Source organism: Malus domestica, chromosome 06, assembly GCF_042453785.1.
Source record: "Malus domestica chromosome 06, GDT2T_hap1".
NCBI lineage: Eukaryota > Viridiplantae > Streptophyta > Magnoliopsida > Rosales > Rosaceae > Malus > Malus domestica.
Window position 1 is genome coordinate 22,647,237 of NC_091666.1, and position 19,579 is coordinate 22,666,815.

General features: G+C 37.4%; 3 protein-coding genes across 5 annotated transcripts; 2 read left to right on the plus strand and 1 right to left on the minus strand.

Moving 5' to 3' along the window:
• Positions 1 to 1,268: 1,268 nt before the first annotated feature.
• On the plus strand, positions 1,269 to 4,595 carry LOC103454630 (protein HAIKU1). Its single transcript, XM_008394224.4, has 3 exons — positions 1,269 to 1,515; positions 1,739 to 1,812; positions 3,005 to 4,595. Exon 3 carries the CDS (start codon positions 3,267 to 3,269, stop codon positions 4,200 to 4,202), a length of 936 nt encoding a protein of 311 aa, XP_008392446.1. The 5' UTR covers positions 1,269 to 1,515; positions 1,739 to 1,812; positions 3,005 to 3,266; the 3' UTR covers positions 4,203 to 4,595.
• A 2,090-nt stretch (positions 4,596 to 6,685) lies between these two features.
• LOC103454632 (uncharacterized) lies at positions 6,686 to 10,272 on the plus strand. Of its 2 annotated transcripts, none has more exons than XM_029104738.2 (4): positions 6,686 to 7,155; positions 7,255 to 7,350; positions 7,555 to 9,616; positions 9,745 to 10,272. In XM_029104738.2, the coding sequence occupies exons 3-4, from the start codon at positions 7,645 to 7,647 to the stop codon at positions 10,014 to 10,016; spliced, it is 2,244 nt and encodes a 747-aa protein (XP_028960571.1). In that variant the 5' UTR covers positions 6,686 to 7,155; positions 7,255 to 7,350; positions 7,555 to 7,644; the 3' UTR covers positions 10,017 to 10,272. The 2 variants fall into 2 exon arrangements, with proteins under 2 accessions (XP_028960571.1, XP_008392448.2); XM_008394226.4 differs by having other exon boundaries at positions 7,268 to 7,350.
• A 291-nt stretch (positions 10,273 to 10,563) lies between these two features.
• On the minus strand, positions 10,564 to 17,941 carry LOC103454633 (protein SPA1-RELATED 2). Of its 2 annotated transcripts, none has more exons than XM_008394227.4 (8): positions 17,606 to 17,941; positions 15,646 to 17,154; positions 15,397 to 15,554; positions 13,675 to 14,512; positions 13,241 to 13,387; positions 12,079 to 12,396; positions 11,850 to 11,909; positions 10,564 to 11,644 (listed from the first exon to the last, which is right to left on the minus strand). In XM_008394227.4, exons 2-8 carry the CDS (start codon positions 17,068 to 17,070, stop codon positions 11,453 to 11,455), a joined length of 3,138 nt encoding a protein of 1,045 aa, XP_008392449.1. In that variant the 5' UTR covers positions 17,071 to 17,154; positions 17,606 to 17,941; the 3' UTR covers positions 10,564 to 11,452. The 2 variants fall into 2 exon arrangements, with proteins under 2 accessions (XP_008392449.1, XP_028960570.1); XM_029104737.2 differs by having other exon boundaries at positions 15,646 to 17,269; positions 17,606 to 17,931.
• Positions 17,942 to 19,579: the final 1,638 nt, after the last annotated feature.

The window sequence follows — 19,579 nt, forward strand, 5'->3', positions numbered from 1 at the left end:
AATCGAAATAAGTTAGAAAAGTCATCAAACAGGACACGTGTCAACACCTGGCAGAAATGACTTATTTCATCTGGAATATTATATTCAAAATTAGGCCTTGGAAAATTCTATAAATAGAAGCCAATTTTATTCATTAAAAAAACGAATTTATATTACACCTTGAAGCTCTGAAGCTCTAAAACTCCGAAGCTCTCAAGCATCCAGGTTCCCGAAGAATCAAGAAAGCCTTCTTCGTTCTTCGTTCATCGTTCTTCCAAGATCAAGCCCCAACGACCCTTGGATCAACAATCATCCACCTTCAAGATCAAGCCCAAAAGGCCCTTGAAGAACTTCCACCAATTCAAGATCAAGCCCCGACGGCCCTTGAAGAAAGTGTTCATCGTTCATCATCGTTCATCATCCGTTCATCCTAAGATCAAGCCCCAACGGCCCTTTGGATCAACAACGTCGACAAATCCACACATCCAACCGTCCTTCAAGATCAAAGCCCAAAAGCCCTTGAAGATCCGTTCATCACCGTTATTCAAGATCAAGCCCAAAAGCCCCTTGAAGATCCGTTCATCACCGTTATTCAAGATCAAGCCTCAACGGTCCTTGAAGAAACGCTCATCCTCAAGATCAAGCCCCAACGGCTCCTTGAAGATCCGTTCAAATCCACCTTCAAGATCAAGCTCAATGGCCCTTGAAGAACGTTCATCCTTAGATCAAGCCCAACGGCCCTTTGGATCAATCGCACATCCACAAATCAACACCTTACGGAGATTGAATCAGATGATCAAATTTGAGAGAGATTGTAACCCAAAATCATCAAATACAAATATTATTTTGTGCACGTTGTTCTTGTCTCTTTCGTTTCAGGAATTTTTCGTGTTCACATATACATACTTAATACACGTTATGATTATGTACGATAAAGAGTAATAAGAAACCAAATTTCTAAACCAAATGTTATGAACGTTGATATTGAATTATTACTTAAATATTAATTAACGCGTTTATTTTTTAGAACTTTAACGAAAAGTTATCAGTTCATTTTAATGAAAAATTATATTTTTACACTAAAAAGTCAATCTTCATTTTCTCATTTATTTTGTCATTATTGTTAAAACTTAAAATTTTCAAATTTATTTTATTAATTTTTATTTGAATTTTTTAGTAATGACACATCATTTAATTTAAAATTTTAATTTATTCTACCATAAAAATAGTCTCACGCGGTTATTGAAGAAAGGAATGACTAGCTAAAGCAATTTCCGCATCTTTTGATTGGACCGTGATTTAATTCTTTCTTCCTTTTGATTTGGTCTTCGACTCTCTCTCTCTCTCTTCTCGAAAGTCCTAAAACCACCATAAACACCGGCAACCACACCACCACGACCACCTATCCTGAAAACCCCCGATTTCCCCAAAATCCAAAACCCTAAAATTGGATCAGAAGCATCCATCCGCCTCTTCTACTCTTTGCAATTTTAGACGAGTCCATCCTCCCTCTTCAAGTTCGAACTCAAATTTAAGGTAACATCACTATATGAGGTCAACTTTCATTTTTTGGAATTAGGGTTTTGCTTAATTTCAATATCTTTGAGGGGTTTTGAACCCACAGGGTTTTCATTTCAGTTAAAGGGTCAATTGCAATTTCATTCTCGGGTTGCAGTTAGGGTTTTGAAGGGTTTCAGTTTAAATTTTGGCTTCTATTTTATTAGTTTGATTCTAATTTCTCTAAATTTGTGTAACGTAGGAAGGGTTTATTTTGTTGGAGAAGGAGTTCACCATTGAATTGGGGGATGTTGGTTGCTTTTGCTGAATCTGCAGGTTAAAATCTCAACCTTTTTCTTTCTGTTAATGTATTGGTTGCTTGCTGTGAATGTAAATTGAACTTGAACTAACAAAACTAAAGAAACGTAATTTATTAGATTTCCACACTAACAAAATTACTTTTACTTTTTTAATATATGAAGCAGATAAGGTTATGAAATAAAAATTGAGAGAAATTTGAGGTATATTGTAAATTTCAAAATTTAGAATCAGAAAAATAGAAAATTTTTATGAGGTGAACATGGTGAGAGAAGGAAAACATAAAGAAGTTAAAGGGGCAGTTAGCGATTTGAAGGAAAGTTTGTACATCTATTGAGTCCTCATTTGGTGACAACCAAAAAAAAAAAAAAAAAGAGGGGGTGCCCCCTCGAGCGTTAGCTCCCTCCAACATTGTTGGTGGTTGGCTATCTTCTCTGTGTAATCAGATCAAGAATTCTTAGCCAAGGCAGTGATGTCAAAGGGCCTTACCATAGATGGCTTAGAACCAATAGGTTTTTCCATTCTATACTAAACTAGTGTTCTCCTCTAGTCAATACCAATCGAGTACAGTCAGTAACTTGACTTTTACAAAAGTACTTATTCTAACTATAATTTGTGTTAAGATCATAATAGTAATCTCAGTAAAGCTTTTCATCAAAATATGGCGGGAATGAGCATTTCATTGATATAGATTAAAAAATAGAAGCACTGGTTCTTAGGAGCCTGTGGTTAGATAGGGGTCCTTGCCTAATGTTATAGGGGAGGACACTATTGTCCCCTGCAACCTTTTTTAAACAATCTTTGAAACAATAGGACTGACTTGGTCATTGCCTTCTACAAATAAAACCAAAAAATACACAAGTTGGTTTAGCATTCGATGTCAAACATAGGTTAACCAAATTGGACCCAAACACAAAATAATCGCAATGAAACATGGGCATTTACTAACGCAAATCAGTTTATAGACAGCTATCATGAATACACACTAGTTTCATTTCCCTTAGGTTAGTTACTGTAATTTTTGAATTTCTTTTTTTTTTTTATGGGGGAATTTATACTTAGGAATTCTAACGTTTCTGCTGATGATTGATTTGTTTTTGACTTTCAACTTTCAAGTAGGATATTAGATATAATAATAGATAGGGAATTAGTATTTGTTTAAGTTTATTTTGGAGGGAATTACTTGACCTTTTCAATTTTTAGCATGCAGGTTGCCAAAAGAGAATTGGATTGTTCTGCTGTTTCTAACATGCAACACTGAGGTATCTGGTCTGTTCACCAAAAAAGTATTTAGCCAATCACGTGTATTTCTGTTGGCCTGGTTGAAGTGAGATTCAAGGAGCTGGGAAGTGGTTTGAGCTTCAATTTCAAGCTTTGGCTGCAGTTTCAAAGTATCAGAATGGTTTGACATTGTGGGACATTGTCAAAAGTTAAATTGGTAGCTGGTGTGAGTATCTGTGAGTTTCTTCAAAATGGATAACTCTGCAAACATGCATAATGATCATTTGGGTGTGAACAAAATGGGGAAAAATATAAGGAAGAGTCCCTTGCACCAACCCAAATTTGGTAATAATGACGCAAGGCAACAACCTCAGCCTCAGGTATACAACATAAGCAAGAATGATTTCAGGAACATAGTTCAGAAGCTTACTGGTTCTCCATCACAGGAACCTTTGCCTAGACCTCCCCAGAATCCGCCAAAGCCCCAAAGTATGCGGTTGCAGAGAATTCGACCTCCCCCGTTAACGCCTATCAACAATAGACCCTTAAACCCACCTCCAGCTCCTCTTCCTGCAGGCCAACCACTGGTTCCCTACAATAATAACTTTGTTAGGCCTCCTCAGGTTGGACATCCATCACCTACACCAATGCCGCCATTTCCACCTGGAGATTCAATGTGGCAAAATACAGCTGAGTCTCCAATCTCAGCATATATGCGGTACCTTCAAAGTTCTATGTTAGATCCAACTCCAAGGGGAAACCAACCTCAGCCTCAACCACAAGTTTCAGATCAGATGCAGTCTCAGCCACCATCAACCGGTTTACTTCCTAACCCATCCATATCTGCTCACCCACCCCCGAGAATGAACGGCCCTGGGCCACATGCAACTAATCTACAGCACCCACAGATGATGGGTCCTCCCCTCTTACCCTCACCAACTTCACAGTTTTTGTTGCCATCCCCAACGGGTTACATGAACTTGTTGTCACCACGGTCACCTTATCCATTGCTTTCACCTGGGATACAGTTTCCTCCACCATGGACCCCCAATTTTCAGTTTTCTCCCATGGGCCAATCAGGGCTATTAGGTCCAGGGCCTCAACCCCCACCTTCTCCCGGCATTTTGTTTCCAATATCTCCTTCGGGGTTTTTCCCCATTTCAAGTCCAAGATGGAGGGGTCATTAAGAGTTGGCACAACACTGTTAAGCATGTGAGTTCCATACTTTCCCCTGAGCTATTTCTTTATGTGGACTGATCGACTACTTCTAGGAGCTTCTTCTGTGAAAAATATATTGTATACTGGTAGTTTAAGTGGGCTCTTTAGGCTACCTGTAGTGTTTATTTCTCGCTTCTGTATTTTTTTCATTGACACCGTCTCTGCAAGCTTTTCGAATCTTGAATCTGTATCATCAGCTGATGTCTTTTCTTGTAATTTTGTAATATTTTGATTAAATTGTAGTCTGTTGTTAATTCCTCCTCAGTTAACCGGCATGTGGAAGGAATTTCGGTTTAGCGATTATAGTTTTGTTGTACCTTGATACGCTCAATGAATAATTATCTTGCTTGATCAGCTCATAATTTTTCTTTCTTAGTTATTCATTGCTGTTCTGCTTTTAGATTATATCCTTTAATGGTGTGTCGCGACGAATTAATTGTCGTGTCCAGAAAAATTCATTAATCCTGAGGTTTAATGAATTGCAGAATTGACTCTCTTTACGAAAGATATATGATGTAATTTCTGTGTGTTTCACGAATGTTGTTTGCACGAACTTTCACTTTGTTCAAGTATTGTACATAGTGTAAAAATGATGCTTGTCTAGACTCTTGGGAAGAAAGGTTGCAGGTTGGATGATGTAGGTTATGACACTAAATATAGTTTACTAATTATAAAACGTTTCATTAGTCGAATGTATCAACAGAATTATTTGATTATTTGTGTATTTTCAGCTGCATGCCAACTTGGTATTGCTTGTGTGTAATTTGCTTTGCGATTTGTTTGTTCGCCATTCCATGACTTTTTTTATGACCAACCACCGTATTGTTTTCGACTTGCATTTTATCACCTGCACTGCACGTCAAGCGTGTGGCCTTAGGTCTCATTTCTATTACAAGTCCCACAATGTAGTCTTATTTACGGATTCCGTTTATCAATTTTTCGATGTGAAATTCTTGTATTCTTTTCAATATGGTGTTACGTTACGTTGATCAGCAGAAAATAAACGCCGTTACACGCAGCTTGTCCTACTACATGTTATGTTGGAAAACAACTGAAAAAAGCAATTAAGCACATCTTAAATCTTAATTAATGCATTTCCGGTGATAATTAAATATACTAAGTAATTGCCCTCTCTCCTCTGCAGCAGCTTTGAATTGTTCAAACGTGTGTTTCCATTCGTTAACAACCGTTAGTGGTCTACGTGGCATATCCCCCATTGACTTAGACCACCTAGATTATGCCATTAAGGGATACTTATTGGTTTAGTGTTTGTCGTTTATGAATAACCAAAAGGCATTTGGGTTTATGAAATTTGAAATTTATAGAAGTGATCATTAAGTTTGTCTATCATTAATCATTTAATTAATTTTTTTTTTAAATTTGTTAAATAGGGACCACAATGCAAAAAAAATACCTTTCATTTAATAAACAGACTAAAATGATTTGACAAAATTTAAAGGTATTTTTATCATTTTATCCCTATTTAATAAAGATTGTCATAGAAGTATCAAAATAATTGATGATGAACAAAATCGATTTTAATATTCTTAGAAACTAAAATAATGAGTTATGTTAATTTCGAATATCATTTTGGTTAAAAATCCTTATTAAAAATTCTAATTATATTATCTTTTTCCAACAAAAAAAATATTGTCAAATCCTATATTTTATGTATAATATAATATTACCGTCAAAATCAAGGAATTAATATAATCCAAGTTTATTGCTGTCACCTGCCACATCCAAGCTAATTTCACATAAAACATTCGGCTTGAAACAAAATTGACATAATTTAATTTGTTTGAATTGAAAGCTTTAGAACATATGGAACAACGGTAACATCGTGATGTGGAAAAAAAAAGATGGATAGAAATTTAACCAAGATATTAAGATATGTGTATTTGATATATCAACGATTTTTTTACATTAAATTACAGATAGAATATTCAAACATGAATATTAGGAATTGGGAATCGAAGTAGGAACTTTGGGCGCAAGCTCATTGCGAATTCATTTCTAGTTGTATTAAAACTTGTATTCATTCACCAATAAAGTTCAAAATTACTATTTTTCAATCTCTCGCGTTTGAGTTAACTCAGAACGGGTATTCAATTTTTAACACTCAAATATATCGCTTCTCGAGCCCCTTTTGTAAATTTATCGCTCATGTATCTCATCACAAGTTGAAGAGGAATACCTTATTTAGTTTACTCATACAGAAAACACCTCATCACAGCTCATTGTTCAAACTCGAAGCCCTAAATAACACCTTGGAGTCTTTTGACTGGGCAGCCAGTCCTACGCCCACCTCAGAACGACGTCGGACCATTCTCCCGCTAAAACAAGCGAGTACAGAGTCGCAGACCGAGAAGGTAAACAGCATAATAAGAACGTTGTCTTCCTTGTCCTTAAGGAACTCGAAAAACGCGGGAGACAATATAAATAGAGTCCCAGAGAAAACGGACCCAAACGCCTCCCTTCTGCCCCTCAACACTTTCCATTTTCCTTTTAATTTTCCCCCAAAAGCTGCAGTCTGTTTTTTAATTTTTGTTAATTTTTTTTCGTTCGAGAGAAAAAATAAAATTAAAAAACAGATTGCAGCTTTTTCTTTTTCCATTTTTTTTTTTGGTTCGTTCTGTTCTTCTTCCTCTTGTGTCGTCAGGTGTTTCAGTTTTTTTTATTCGGAAAATTAATAAATAAAAAATCGTTACGGAAGGTGACAAACGGCTGCCTCGGAAAATCCGTCACTTGTTTTTGTTTCTGTTCGTCAAACGTTGTTTCATCATTTTTCTGGTTCTGATTCGGTTTCTGTCCAATGACCACCATACCGCCTTATCAGGAGGCGGTTCAGATAAATGCTTGACCGTAACTTGGGTGGGAATTCCGACCCGACACCGGATACCAGAAACAGCAACTGAAACGGTCTGTAATTTTTCTCCTTATTGTTGTCTGGTTTCTTTTCAGTTTCCTTAATCTTTTGAAATCTTTTGATTTGATTCCAATTGATGTCGGTTTGATCAGATTTTTGGGTCAGGGTCAGGATTCGACGTGGATTGGCTCATTTGGATATTTCTGCATCCAATAAAAGAGAAATTAAAGTTTGAATTTTGGCTCAGGGTACGTAGTTATTGGTTAATTTGATGAAAACCTTTAATTAATTTGAATTTTCTTAATTTATTTTCTTAATTAATCTCAAATTAGATGAAACAATTTTGTATTTTTGGGTTTTGATGTATGGTTGTAAAGTTGTAATCTTGATGATCAAATGTAATTAAAACCTTTGTTTTCGTTTCGTGTGTTTGTTTTTGGTTGTATTGGCAGAGGATCTTGAGAATTTGATCGGAGTTTGGTTGCTTGATTTCTGTCCGGATTGCTGTCTGTATCGGGAAGTTTTTCGCTGTGTGAGCCGGAATGGAACAATTCCGGCATATTGGAGAGGTTTTGGGAAGTATGAAGGCTCTGATGATGTTGAGAGATGAGATTCTGATCAATCAATGCCAGTGCTGTTTGTTGCATGATGTGTTCACGTTGGCGTTTGACACGATCGGAGAGGAGATCCAGTTGAACCTAAAACTCGAAGAGAAGAAGACGAAATGGAAAGCCCTCGAGCAGCCTCTGAGGGAGCTGCACAGGGTTTTCAAGGAAGGGGAGCTTTATATGCGGCATTGCATGGATGTGAAAAACTGGTGGGGCAAAACAATCCTCCTCCATCAGAACAAGGACTGCGTCGAATTTCACATCCACAACTTGTTCTGCCACTATGCAGCCGTGATTGAGGCGATTGAGAATGCTGGAGAGATTGCGGGGCTCGATCAGGAGGAGATGCACAAGAAGAGGGTTCTGCTCACGAGGAAGTATGACAGGGAGTGGAATGACCCCAAACTTTTCCAATGGAGATTTGGGAAGCAGTATTTGGTCCCGAAGTTGATTTGCAACAGGTTGGAAAGTGCTTGGAGGGAAGATAGATGGCGGCTTGTTGAAGCTCTTAAGGTGAAAAAGATTTCAGGATCCTTTGGTTCAACGAGGAATGAGCAGCAGCTTGGAGACTTGCTGCTCAAGAAACTGAGTGGGTCGGAAACCTTAAATGGGAAGCTCTTTCCGAGCTCAATCTTATTGGGATCAGCGGATTACCATGTTAGGCGGCGGTTAGGAGGGGGAACGCAGTACAAGGAGATCCAGTGGTTGGGCCAGAACTTTGCCATGAGACACTTCTTTGGGGATATTGAACCTTTGAATTCGGAGATTTCAACTCTTCTCACACTTTCCCACCCCAATGTGCTGCAGTACCTTTCCGGGTTTTATGACGAGGAAAAGAAGGAATGCTTTCTTGTTATGGAGTTGATGAACAAGGATCTGCGCTGCTACATGAAGGAAAACTGTGGCGCAAGAAGGCAGGTTTTGTTTTCACTCCCGGTAGTGGTTGATATCATGCTTCAGATTGCAAGAGGCATGGAATATCTCCACTCTAGGAAGATCTACCATGGGGAGTTGAACCCTTTGAATGTCTTTCTTAAGGCAAGGAGCTGCACAGAAGGCTATTTTCATGTAAAAGTCTCAGGTTTTGGTTTATCATGCGTGCGCAAACCTACTTATCGAAAATCACAGCAGCAGAACGAAATCAACCCTTTGATTTGGTGTGCCCCGGAAGTCCTAGCTGAGCAAGAGCAACCAGGAAACAAAGGTCGTTCCAAATACACGGAGAAAGCAGACGTATACAGCTTCGCGATGCTTTGCTTTGAGCTCTTGACTGGGAAAGTTCCTTTCGAAGATTCACATCTTCAAGGGGACAAGATGAGTAACACTATAAGAGCAGGAGGGAGGCCTCTCTTCCCATACCCTTCACCAAAATACCTTGTCAATTTAACCAAGAGATGCTGGCACAGTGACCCGTCTCAGCGCCTGAGCTTCTCATCCATCTGTCGCGTTTTGCGCTACATAAAGAAGTTCCTTACTCTGAACCCCGACGACGATCAGCCTATACTGCAATCCCCTCCTACGGATTACTGCGAGATAGAGTCATGGTTCCTGAAGAATAGTTCAGCTGCCGGGTACGCTGATTTATCCTCAATATCGCAACTTCCATTCCAAATGTTCTCTTACCGGCTTGGGGAGAAGGAGAAGACTAGCCCTGGCATCATGAGAATCAGGAGTCTGGATTCCATAAGTGATACAACATCCGCAAATTTCAAGCAAGAATCTCCGAATGGCAACGTTGACACTATGTCCATTGCAGAAGATCCATTCGTACCACTAAGCGAAACGAGGTCCGTCTGTTTTGATGTGAGGTCCTCTTATGATCTAAGGTCAGTTTGTTCCGAGGCTCCAATGAAGAGAACTCTCACTGCGAAGAAACGTCAAGAGGCGATGGCTAGAAAAGCCTCAGGTCAGCCAATAATTCCACCTCAATTCATTTCTGTACTCGTAAGAAATACCGATCAGCAGATTACTTTAAGCCCTAGGGCTTCTGCACTTTCACCATTAACAATCTTTGACTGGAAAAATGTTGTTCAGGTTACACACGGACATCAAAAACACCAACAACACCAAGACTCTCAACGCCAAGGCTTCCGTCGCCAAGATTTCCATCCCCAAAACTTCCGCCACCAAAACTCGCTTCACCGAAACTTCCACCAGCAAAGCTTTCGGTTCCAGCAAAACCATGTCTACGCGGTATGAAGACAAACCAAAGCCCTCCACAGCCGAGTCCTATGAGCACAAAGAGTAGTGCGAGCGGAAGCAGGCACAGAACGGGCGGACACGTCTCGGATTCGGAGATACATTAGGCGTCTTTTGGTTCACATCACATATTTTGACACCAGAAACTTTGCTGGCGTCGAATAGAGTTTAGCAAACTGTAAAAAAAAAAAATAACACGATATATTTCAATCAAGTACACATCAGTTTTTGTTCCCCTCCATTTAACAAAAATTCTAGTTCCTTTTTAGAAGCAGTGACTCCTTGTCTCTCTTTATCTGTAAAATTTAAATTTCTTACCGTTATAGGTATACGAACATAATTCCACGTATCGTCTTTCATGCACCCTGTGTTTCTTTTTCATTTAAAAAAAAAGTCATTTACTATTACGGTCTAATGGTATTTCTCTTCACTTGTATGTGAGAGATCTTACGTTCGATTCTCGCCAAATACGAATTTGAACTCGATTATCCCTCCCCTTTAATGTAGATAATATCGTTTGTTCGATTCTCGTTAAATGCGAATTTGAACGGCACTATTGCTAGCTCATTGTAAGGCTAAACCCACCTCCTCTCTCTTAATGTAGATAATATCAATTTTTTCAACCAAAAAAGAAAAAGAACAAAAAGAGGCAAATTAAGTAAATTTTGGCTTCTAATTCAAGTTAGAATTCAGCATGTTACAGATGCAAGATAAAATTAAATTGACAAAGCTCCACCCAAAAGATAAAAGATATAATTGCGCAATCGCATATGAGATACAAAGTAAATTCTGTGGTCTCCCAAAAACAGGGTTGTCCTATAAATCTAGTTGCCGAGAATTTACAACAGATGACCCATAATTTCTACACTATACACTCAAAACAACTCAACTGAGATCGCCTTCGTTGCAAGTGTTGCAAATGCTTTCCGGACGTTTTTCTCAACAAACAGCGTCATATGGCTCCATATGAAGAAGAGCGTTGTACTGCACATACATTCCGATCAAATTGGCTCGCCACATTATGTGATAGCTGGTGTGAAAATGATTGACAAACCTGCTCCAAGAGTATATATTCATCTGCAACCTGCTTCCCTGATTTCACATTCGGTCACAGTTTAACAATTTTGAAGCCGAGTATCACAAACCGATCCTCAAGTCTCCTTTATATATCGCAATACGGCACTGTTTGAAGTTTGTCAGCTCTCGTGCTGGTATGTCAATCTTCGGATTTGAAGATTCAAAGTGTTTTCACAACCAGCTGATGTCCTTCAGATACTATATATTTTGTAGCTAAAACGTACACCATCAATCATTTAGTCAGTTTGGCCCCCATCAAACAAGGATGTGGCTAGAACCCGAGATGCGCTAAGATTTCATAGTCTCTGACTCCATTCCAACTTACTTCCTAGGGCTTCTCTGTATGAACTCACAGTTTCAACTTTATAAACAGCCTCCAGAAGAAAACTCGGGGAATAACAAAACATCAACAAGGTTTCAAAAGGATAGTGACTTCCTGATTGATGTCAAAGGGGTTACCTTTTTCTTAAACAATCTCCAACACTTTTATACACCCGTCTGAATTGGCAGCGACAACCATGTCTGATTTCCCTCTCCAGCAGACACTCGAAACCCATTGTGCACTATAATCATCAGTCTCCTTTCCAGAAATAGGATCAATGGAGCCAAACTTGTGTGAAGTGATCGGCATAGGCAGAGATCTATAGTAAGCATAAACCTGAAGGATATCAACACAGAAAGTTAAAGTAGTTGATTGTATTATGATTGAACTGTACATCTCACACAAGCACACTACCTCGCCTTCAATATTTCCTTCTACTTTTCTTTTTGGTTAAAATTTTCCCTATCACTCAATTAGAAGCCCATTAGTTGTTCGTTTTATTAAATACAAGTGCTCATGTGCATGGGAATTAAATATGTACCTCATTCGTTTCTGAACCACATGCTATGTAACCATCTGAAACGGATAACCCGACAAAGTTCTGGGGGAGTAAGCATCCGAAGTGTGAACCAACAGAGAAAAGGAAAAAGAAACTTGGTCAGACAGTTATAATGTAGTTAGAGCAAGTATTATCCAGATCTCAAAATCACACGAATATAAAAGAGATTCTAACATAAAGAGCCAATAAAAAAATTAGTGGGGTAGCCAACCTTCTCATTAGTATGCCCACCAAGGGTTAGGCTGCAAGCATCGGTGGACGGATCACTCGTACTGGTTCTGTTAAGATCCCATAGCTTTAATGTACTGTCAGTGGATGCAGAAACAAGGGTCTCCGAGTCCAAAAATTTCACAAAGCTTACAGCTTTCTTATGCCCATCCAGTACGCACCATGGAATTTTAGTATTACGAAGATCATAGCAGTAGGTGTGGTAGTCCGCACTCCCAAAGGCCAGCAAATGAGAGGAGTGAGCAGAGAACTGTACACAGCATACATTTGCAGCGTGCTTGATGGTATCTAAACAGTTTTTCTGAAAAGAAAATTCCCCCCAATAAAAAAAGGGATTTCAGAAGCATCACAGATAATCTTAAGCAATAATCAGTACTAAAATGAAGAAGTTCCAAAGTGAAACACAGATATGTCAGGCATCATTTGGCCACAATATCTTTACAGGGATAGTGCTATATTTTGAGCATCAAAAGCCCCACCAGCACTTATGTTGAGGCACTGGTGCAGATAATATGGAAAGATGTTATTAGGGATTATTTATGTCAATTAAGGATATCATATTCTACTTCCACTTTGGAATTTTTATATTCTGTCGGGGCTTGATTGTAAATGGGATTTATTAACTATTAGGAGTTGTTTTCCCCTGACTATGGTTTCCGTCTTGGCTGGGTTTGGACTGCCTATCATATAATAAGCCTTATTGTTATTGGTAATCAAACCCAGTAACAAATAAAGCTAATGACGAAACCCCTGATAATAATAAAAACAAATCCTAGCTAAAAAAGTCCCAACAAAAATTAAGCAAGGCCTACATAACACAAATTTTGGACCTAAAACAAAATGTGAAATCCTAAATTGACATAAACGTATAAACATGTCCATATTATCCGGCCATGGAGACCCTTAGGGTTTCTCAAATATGCTCAATTACATAGATCAGTAGCAAACATAATTTAATTTATATAAGAATCATAAGAAATCAAAGAAAGAGAGTCTTGAATAGTAAGTTTGAGTCTTAATTTGAGCAAATCCTGTGATTTATACAAAATAGAAAAGATACGAACACACACGCACAATAGTAAATTTGAGTCTTAAAATGAGCAAATCTTGTGGGAGGGAGGGAGGGAGAGAGAGAGAGAACATGCCTCGTTGATGCTCCACAATTTTACAGAACCATCATCACTTCCACTGGCTAATTTTGTTGGATATACTTGAGAAAAGTCTACAGACCAAGCCCTCGTTACATGCTCAGTGTATTGAGCAAACTCTTGACCAGTGCTGGCATCCCATAACTGGATATCCATATAAGTATATTATGTTAAATGCAATGCAAGAATTCATTAAAAATAAGGGCGAGCAATAGTCATTTTTTTATAATATATTTGGGAAATCGAGCCACAAACAAATCCATGAGAAAAGACATGGATAGACAAAGTCTCAACAGTCATATATCTCTATTAGACTACTGTGAAACATATATCATAAGGATGAACATGCAGACGCTGTCAGGTCAACATTCAGACATCACTAAGTTTTTTTCAGTAACATAAACAGTGAATATAGCACAGGATATACACACCTTGATTACACCATCATAATCAGATGAAGCCAGATAGTTTTTTATGTAGTTGTTCCAGCAAACACATGTGATCCTTGATTTGTTTGACATCTCAATCACCGGATAATGAATATCAACAGAATTGTTGAAGAAAGCATTAAACTCAAAAATCTTAATTTTCATTGAAACCCCAGCAGTAGCAAAATAGTCTTCATCCCGATCAAAACTCATAGAAGAAATTACTTTAGAGGAACTGCTGAAATCTCCATTTCTTAGTATGCCACGTACCTCAAACTTACTATACCGCGAATATTTACACAAACCATCAAAGATGGCTCCCAGTCGATCAGTGCATGTCTCCTTGTCTTCATCCTTTGTTCCCACATACCAATTATTGCGAGTTCTTAATAAATCTTTATCTCTGCATACTCTAGAATCAGTCTCAGGAATCTGAATTCTTGATCTCATCGAGAAGTAAGCACTCTCAAACTGATCTATGTTTTTCATCAACCTCGACTCATTTGAACTAGGAACAGGAAATAATGGAGAAAGCACCTCTGACCTTGAATCTTCTTTGCTCACGAACATATATTTACTTCCACTGATGGATTCATCGTACAAGCCACGATCAATCAAGGGTTTTCTTAGAGAGTGCCTCCTCTCCACTTCTTCAACATCTGCTTCTATGAACCCAATGGTTTCCAACAAATTTGCGGCATGGTTCTGCTTCTGTTCTTTCAAAGAAGTAAGGAAATGCAATAATAAATCCAATTCTGCACCCTCTTGTTCCACAGAAGATGACAATTCTTTTACAGAAACCTCCTGTAACCTGTTAACTACTTCAGATTGTAGAATTTGCCTGTCATAACCAATGATCACATCACCCAAAAAAAAACAATGATCACATCGCCCAAAAAAATAAAACAATGATCATAAAATCAGAAGTCAGGATAGTTAGTTAGAGTACATTTATATAAATATATATATATATATATATATATATATATATATTGGGAGTGACCAAAGCAATTACAGACTTAACAAAATTTTCATCAAGTTAGATTATACTAAAGTATTCACTAAAGGAGCCTCAGTGCACTTCAGTAGGGTATTGAGAGAGAACAATAACATCAAACTCTAGTCAATTTGTACATCCAAAACACACCTGGAAGATCATTGATGTAAAAGAAAAACTGAAGGATAATGAGGTTCACATACAAAGCTTCAACCCCTCAGTACGATTATTATTTTTCTAAAAGAAGAAAAAGCACTTCCCAAGATCCACAAGTTTCTATTGACCATCGAGAAATTTCCTGAAAAGATCCTCCACACGAACCCAGGTTAATTTCAATTGTGATTCAAAGTAATATTAATCAACTAACTATAATAGCGGAGCCCTAGAACAGGGTATGGGCTTAAGATTTTTTAATTCAGGTTTCACATACTATTAATGGTCTTCAATTTTCTCCAGTTGCATTTCAATCACATTGTGTTTTTCTATACATTAATACATACATATAACACCTATTTGGACAACCCTTGACACTATGACTTATGGCTCAATCAACTAATTTCTACAAGATATCTTTTATGAAACAAATATACTAAATATTACTCCTTTCCAATATTACCTTCAAAACTATTTACAAGGAATAGCACACCTTCACACTTAAAAATTCAAAATCTCTGTAACTTAGGTCAACTAAAATGTTATGAATTAACATGACAAGGGTTCGGGATTACCTTGTTGTTGGGCGTGAAGATGGTTCAGGATGAAGAAGCCACATAATAAATCCAACCTCCTTACCATTTTCTGACAGGAAATTTGGGGGAAGAATTCTGTGGCGCAGATTGGACATTGCGGCAGCAAGGGCACTATTTGAGTCAAAATGAGCAAGTAACTGAAAGCAAAGACCCCAATTAATCCATTAGATTTTTCATCTATTTAGAAGAGAAATATAATGCGTCAAATGCAGAAACACTAATTTTCACCTCAAAAAGAAGAACACCCAGACTGTAGATATTTGAAAAAATTGTGCAACTTCCTTCACTGAGTTCCTCAGGACTAATATACCACTTCTCTTCCAATAGCTCGCTTATTGGAGTAAACCGCTGAGCTGCATAATCCATATGAGGATTGGTGGATATGGTACGTATCTCATGCCTTGTTCTTGGATTATGTTCATCAAATGCATCACTTCTGTTCTGCAAACGAGCGATGTTGATGTGGCTGGTATTCACATTATCATGCATGAAGTAGGCAGTGCTAGAGAACTGGGGCCAGTGCAATCTAGTGTTCTGACTTATCTTTTGCTTTTTCTTGATTGAACTATTTTCTAAAAGGGATGTATCTCTATCCCTCGTACTCTCAAGCATCTCGTTCCGGACTGGTAAGCAAACATACTTAACCTGATTTGAAGGTAACAACTTGAAGAAAGAAGGTCGCAATCCAGGCAAAGAAACTCCTTTAGAATGAAAATTATCCACCAGATCCACTATTTGTCTAAATATATACAAGCATTCAACTTTATTCGCTTTAGGACGTCCAATATTCAGCCATTCTCTCAAACTGTTTTCATCATGATTAGAGCCACCACCCCTAAGCCCGACATTCACACCATTGGAAGAAGGCGTAACGACATTTGCATTCATACTCATTGTTGGATTAGAAGCTGCCAAAGAATCACCGGCCACCTTCAAACTATTCAGGTTTCTAGATTCAATGTGACCATTCTCATGATTCGGACCCTTCAATATGACACCCTTACCCTTCAGTGTACTTTTAACAAAAAACTCAGAAAATCCTGGCCTAGATAGGATTTTTGTCCGAATACCTGCATAAGTGTTGGCTGAAGCCCCCGTATTTTCAATGTTTGTCAATTCTTCCACAACGTCATAGTGATTGTCACTTAATTCCCTTTTATTCCAAAAACCAGGGAAAGATGTGGCCCCCTCATTCTCCAAGCCACCGGAAATTGCCTTCCCATTATCCTTGACTGCAGTTTTGACTTGTGAACTCCCACTTCCTGATCCACTTGCTAGCTGAAATAAATGTTGTTGCGGGTTCTGCCTAGATTGCATTCTTCCTTGATTGTTTGATGTATCAAGCATGGCTAGGTTTGAACTATTGTAATTCCTCAGAGTTAGCTCTTCCTCCATGAAACCAACATCATTCATAAAGCCTAGGCCACTATATGGGTGTTCTAATTTGTTAACATAGCTAGCCATATCTACTTTCTCTAAAATCTCATGTTGCGAGCTTAAGGGATAATCACCGTCAACTGGTATACGCATCTCTTGGCATTCCAATGGGTTGCCGGTTTCAGATTTTAGTGAGTAGTCATTCTCTTTCCCTTGGAGTTGTGCAACCTCTGCTGGATCTAATGGGTTCACTTCCTCAGCCACTGCATCCTCCATGATGTCTATACTGATTGCATTCAACAAAACTCTTCACAACCCTCTATAAGGGGATTTGTTTGGTGAGAGACCGCGTTCAAGTACCTAAAAGTATTCCTCAAAAAGTGATCAAAACCGTAAGACTATCAAAAAGGCAAAAACAATTGCGTGCAACCACATCTTCACGATGACGCTTTGATAGAGTTACAGTGATTCTGAACTGGAATTCATGAATAAAGAAACAAAAGAAAGAGAACCAAAACTGATCAAAATTCCAAATTTACGCATACTGTCAATCAGCAATATCCTTCTTAATTACAAACACTTGATTCACAAGTTAATTACACAACTATCAAAATTACAGACAAAAACAGAGAAATTCAAGTCTCACCATAGAGTAACAAGTAGTAACCAATAAGTTAACTGAGCTGATAAGATAAGATAACACATGCCACCTCCACCATTACTTATCCCAAATTTTCTCGGCAACCAAACAGAAAGTAAAATTGAAATTGAAAATCCAAAATTCATTCAATTCACGCACGCACGCACTCACCTGAATTGAAGCAGAAAAGCAGTTCCCACGCGAAACCAAGAAACGCCGACGACTCAATTCTCGGAAGCAGGAAGAAGCAGATGGGCAAAAAGGGGAAGAAATCGCCGAGCTCAAAACCCCCAAGGAGAAATCCAAAGCTGAAGAATAAAGTGAAAAGATAGAAACCAAAGTGTGAAAGTAATGCTACTTTCTTTTGCCAGAAATGGAAAAGCAAATATCTTTGGCCTTGCCTAATTTCGGATAATTTTCGAGCTTTTTTATTTTCTTTCTTTTTCGCAAATTGTGGAGTTTAATTTGCTAAATTTTCTGAATCGAAACGCGGAAAAGGAGGAGCCTGTCAAATTTTGGGCCGATTTATTTGTTTGTTTTTATGATAATTATTATTTCTTTTTAATAAAAAAAAAGTAACGGCACAGAACCGCACTGTTAGCTGAAGCAAACGAGGCCATACCTTCTGCCAGTGATTTTGTTTTTTTTTTTTTTTAAGGTTTTTTTTTTTGTTTTTGTTGTAAAATGTTAAGGGTTAATTAAAAAAAAAAAAACTCGGTTTTTAAGGCATATTTTTAGGTAGATTCGCTGGAACTCGATATCAATCTCACTTTGTCCTTTAAATTCAAAAGTTGTCACTTTGATTTTTGAAATTCGATTTTGATCACATTTTGCTATTTGAAACTCAAAAGTCGCCACTTTGCATCTTGAAACTCGCTTTCGGTCTCACTTTGCCCCTTAAAACTCAAAAGTTGTCATTTTACTCCCTGAAACTCGATTTTGATCATACTTTGCCTCTGAAACTAAAAAAATCATCACTTTGTTCCCTGAAACCCGATTTCGGTCCCACTTTGCTCCTTAAAACTTAAAAGTCGTTACTTTATTTCTGAAACTCAATATTTACTCCACTTTTGCTTGTTTCTAAGTATTTGGCTTAATAATGTGGCATAATTAGAGCCAACTTATGGTTGGCGTGGTACAAGTATAAGCTAACATATCTAAGAACATTGTATAACATTCATCCCTTCTCCCTCCATCTCCAGCCACCTTATCATTAGTTTCATTGATTTTGTCATTTCTTACGTTCTTATGTTCTTAATGGAGATGGCTAGTGAAGAGAAAATATGGTTATTTTTGTTCCTTTTTACTATTTTCTAATTTAAGGGGATATTGACATATTACTAAGTATAAATTTGAATGGATGAACTTATTCAAAAAAAAATTGAAACAACATAATAAAGAGAATTTTGAGTTTTAAGGAGTAAAGTGATGAGTTTTGAATTTCAAGGATCAAAATCTAGTTTCAGGGAGTAAAGTGACGACTCTTGAGTTTTACGAAATAAAGTGTGATCAAAATCGAGTTCCAAAGAGGAAAGTAACAACTTTTGAGTTTTAAGGAGTAAAGTGAGATTGAAATCAAGTTTAGGATTGATAAAAATAAGCCTCTTTGAAATTGCACATTAAAATTTTAAATAGTTTTCTTTTTGTTTGTTCGTCTTCATTTGGGGTGTGTAAAAAACACTTTTATGTATAGTGAAACAATGATTAATTAATATTTTTTGTTGTCGTTTTGAAGTATAAAATCATCAGTTAAAAGAGATGTCAAAGTTCTATGATAACTATTTTCGATCCTGATAGTGTAATTGTGACTTCCATGTCACCATGAAAACGCGTTCGGTGATTGCCACATTTACAATTTAAAAAGATCAACATATCAAATATCTTAAAAAAAAATACATAAATTGATATAATTTTATAATATTTCATAACATTAAAAAAATCATTAAAAAATGATATTGTAAAATAATTGATTTTAGTTTCATAATTTTTATTTTTGGTAAATAATCTGTAAACTAGAGACATGGAACTGCAAATATGGAAGCAGAAGAAGCTACGTATGAGAAACAAATTGAATGCTTTTCTTTTTTAATTTTTAGCATGTGTTTAAAACGTGGAGGACATATTTATCTTTTAATTATTTTTCTG

Excerpts from the sequence above, each read along its gene's own strand:
- LOC103454632 (XM_029104738.2), top strand. The coding sequence starts at position 7,645 with ATGGAACAATTCCGGCATATTGGAGAGGTTTTGGGAAGTATGAAGGCT. Across the intron at positions 9,617-9,744 it reads GATGGCTAGAAAAGCCTCAG|GTTACACACGGACATCAAAA; the intron begins GTCAGCCAATAA and ends AATGTTGTTCAG.
- LOC103454633 (XM_008394227.4), bottom strand. The coding sequence starts at position 17,070 with ATGGAGGATGCAGTGGCTGAGGAAGTGAACCCATTAGATCCAGCAGAG. Across the intron at positions 14,513-15,396 it reads TCTTCACGCCCAACAACAAG|GCAAATTCTACAATCTGAAG; the intron begins GTAATCCCGAAC and ends TGGTTATGACAG. Across the intron at positions 11,645-11,849 it reads GTGGTTCAGAAACGAATGAG|GTTTATGCTTACTATAGATC; the intron begins GTACATATTTAA and ends GATATCCTTCAG.
- LOC103454630 (XM_008394224.4), top strand. The coding sequence starts at position 3,267 with ATGGATAACTCTGCAAACATGCATAATGATCATTTGGGTGTGAACAAA.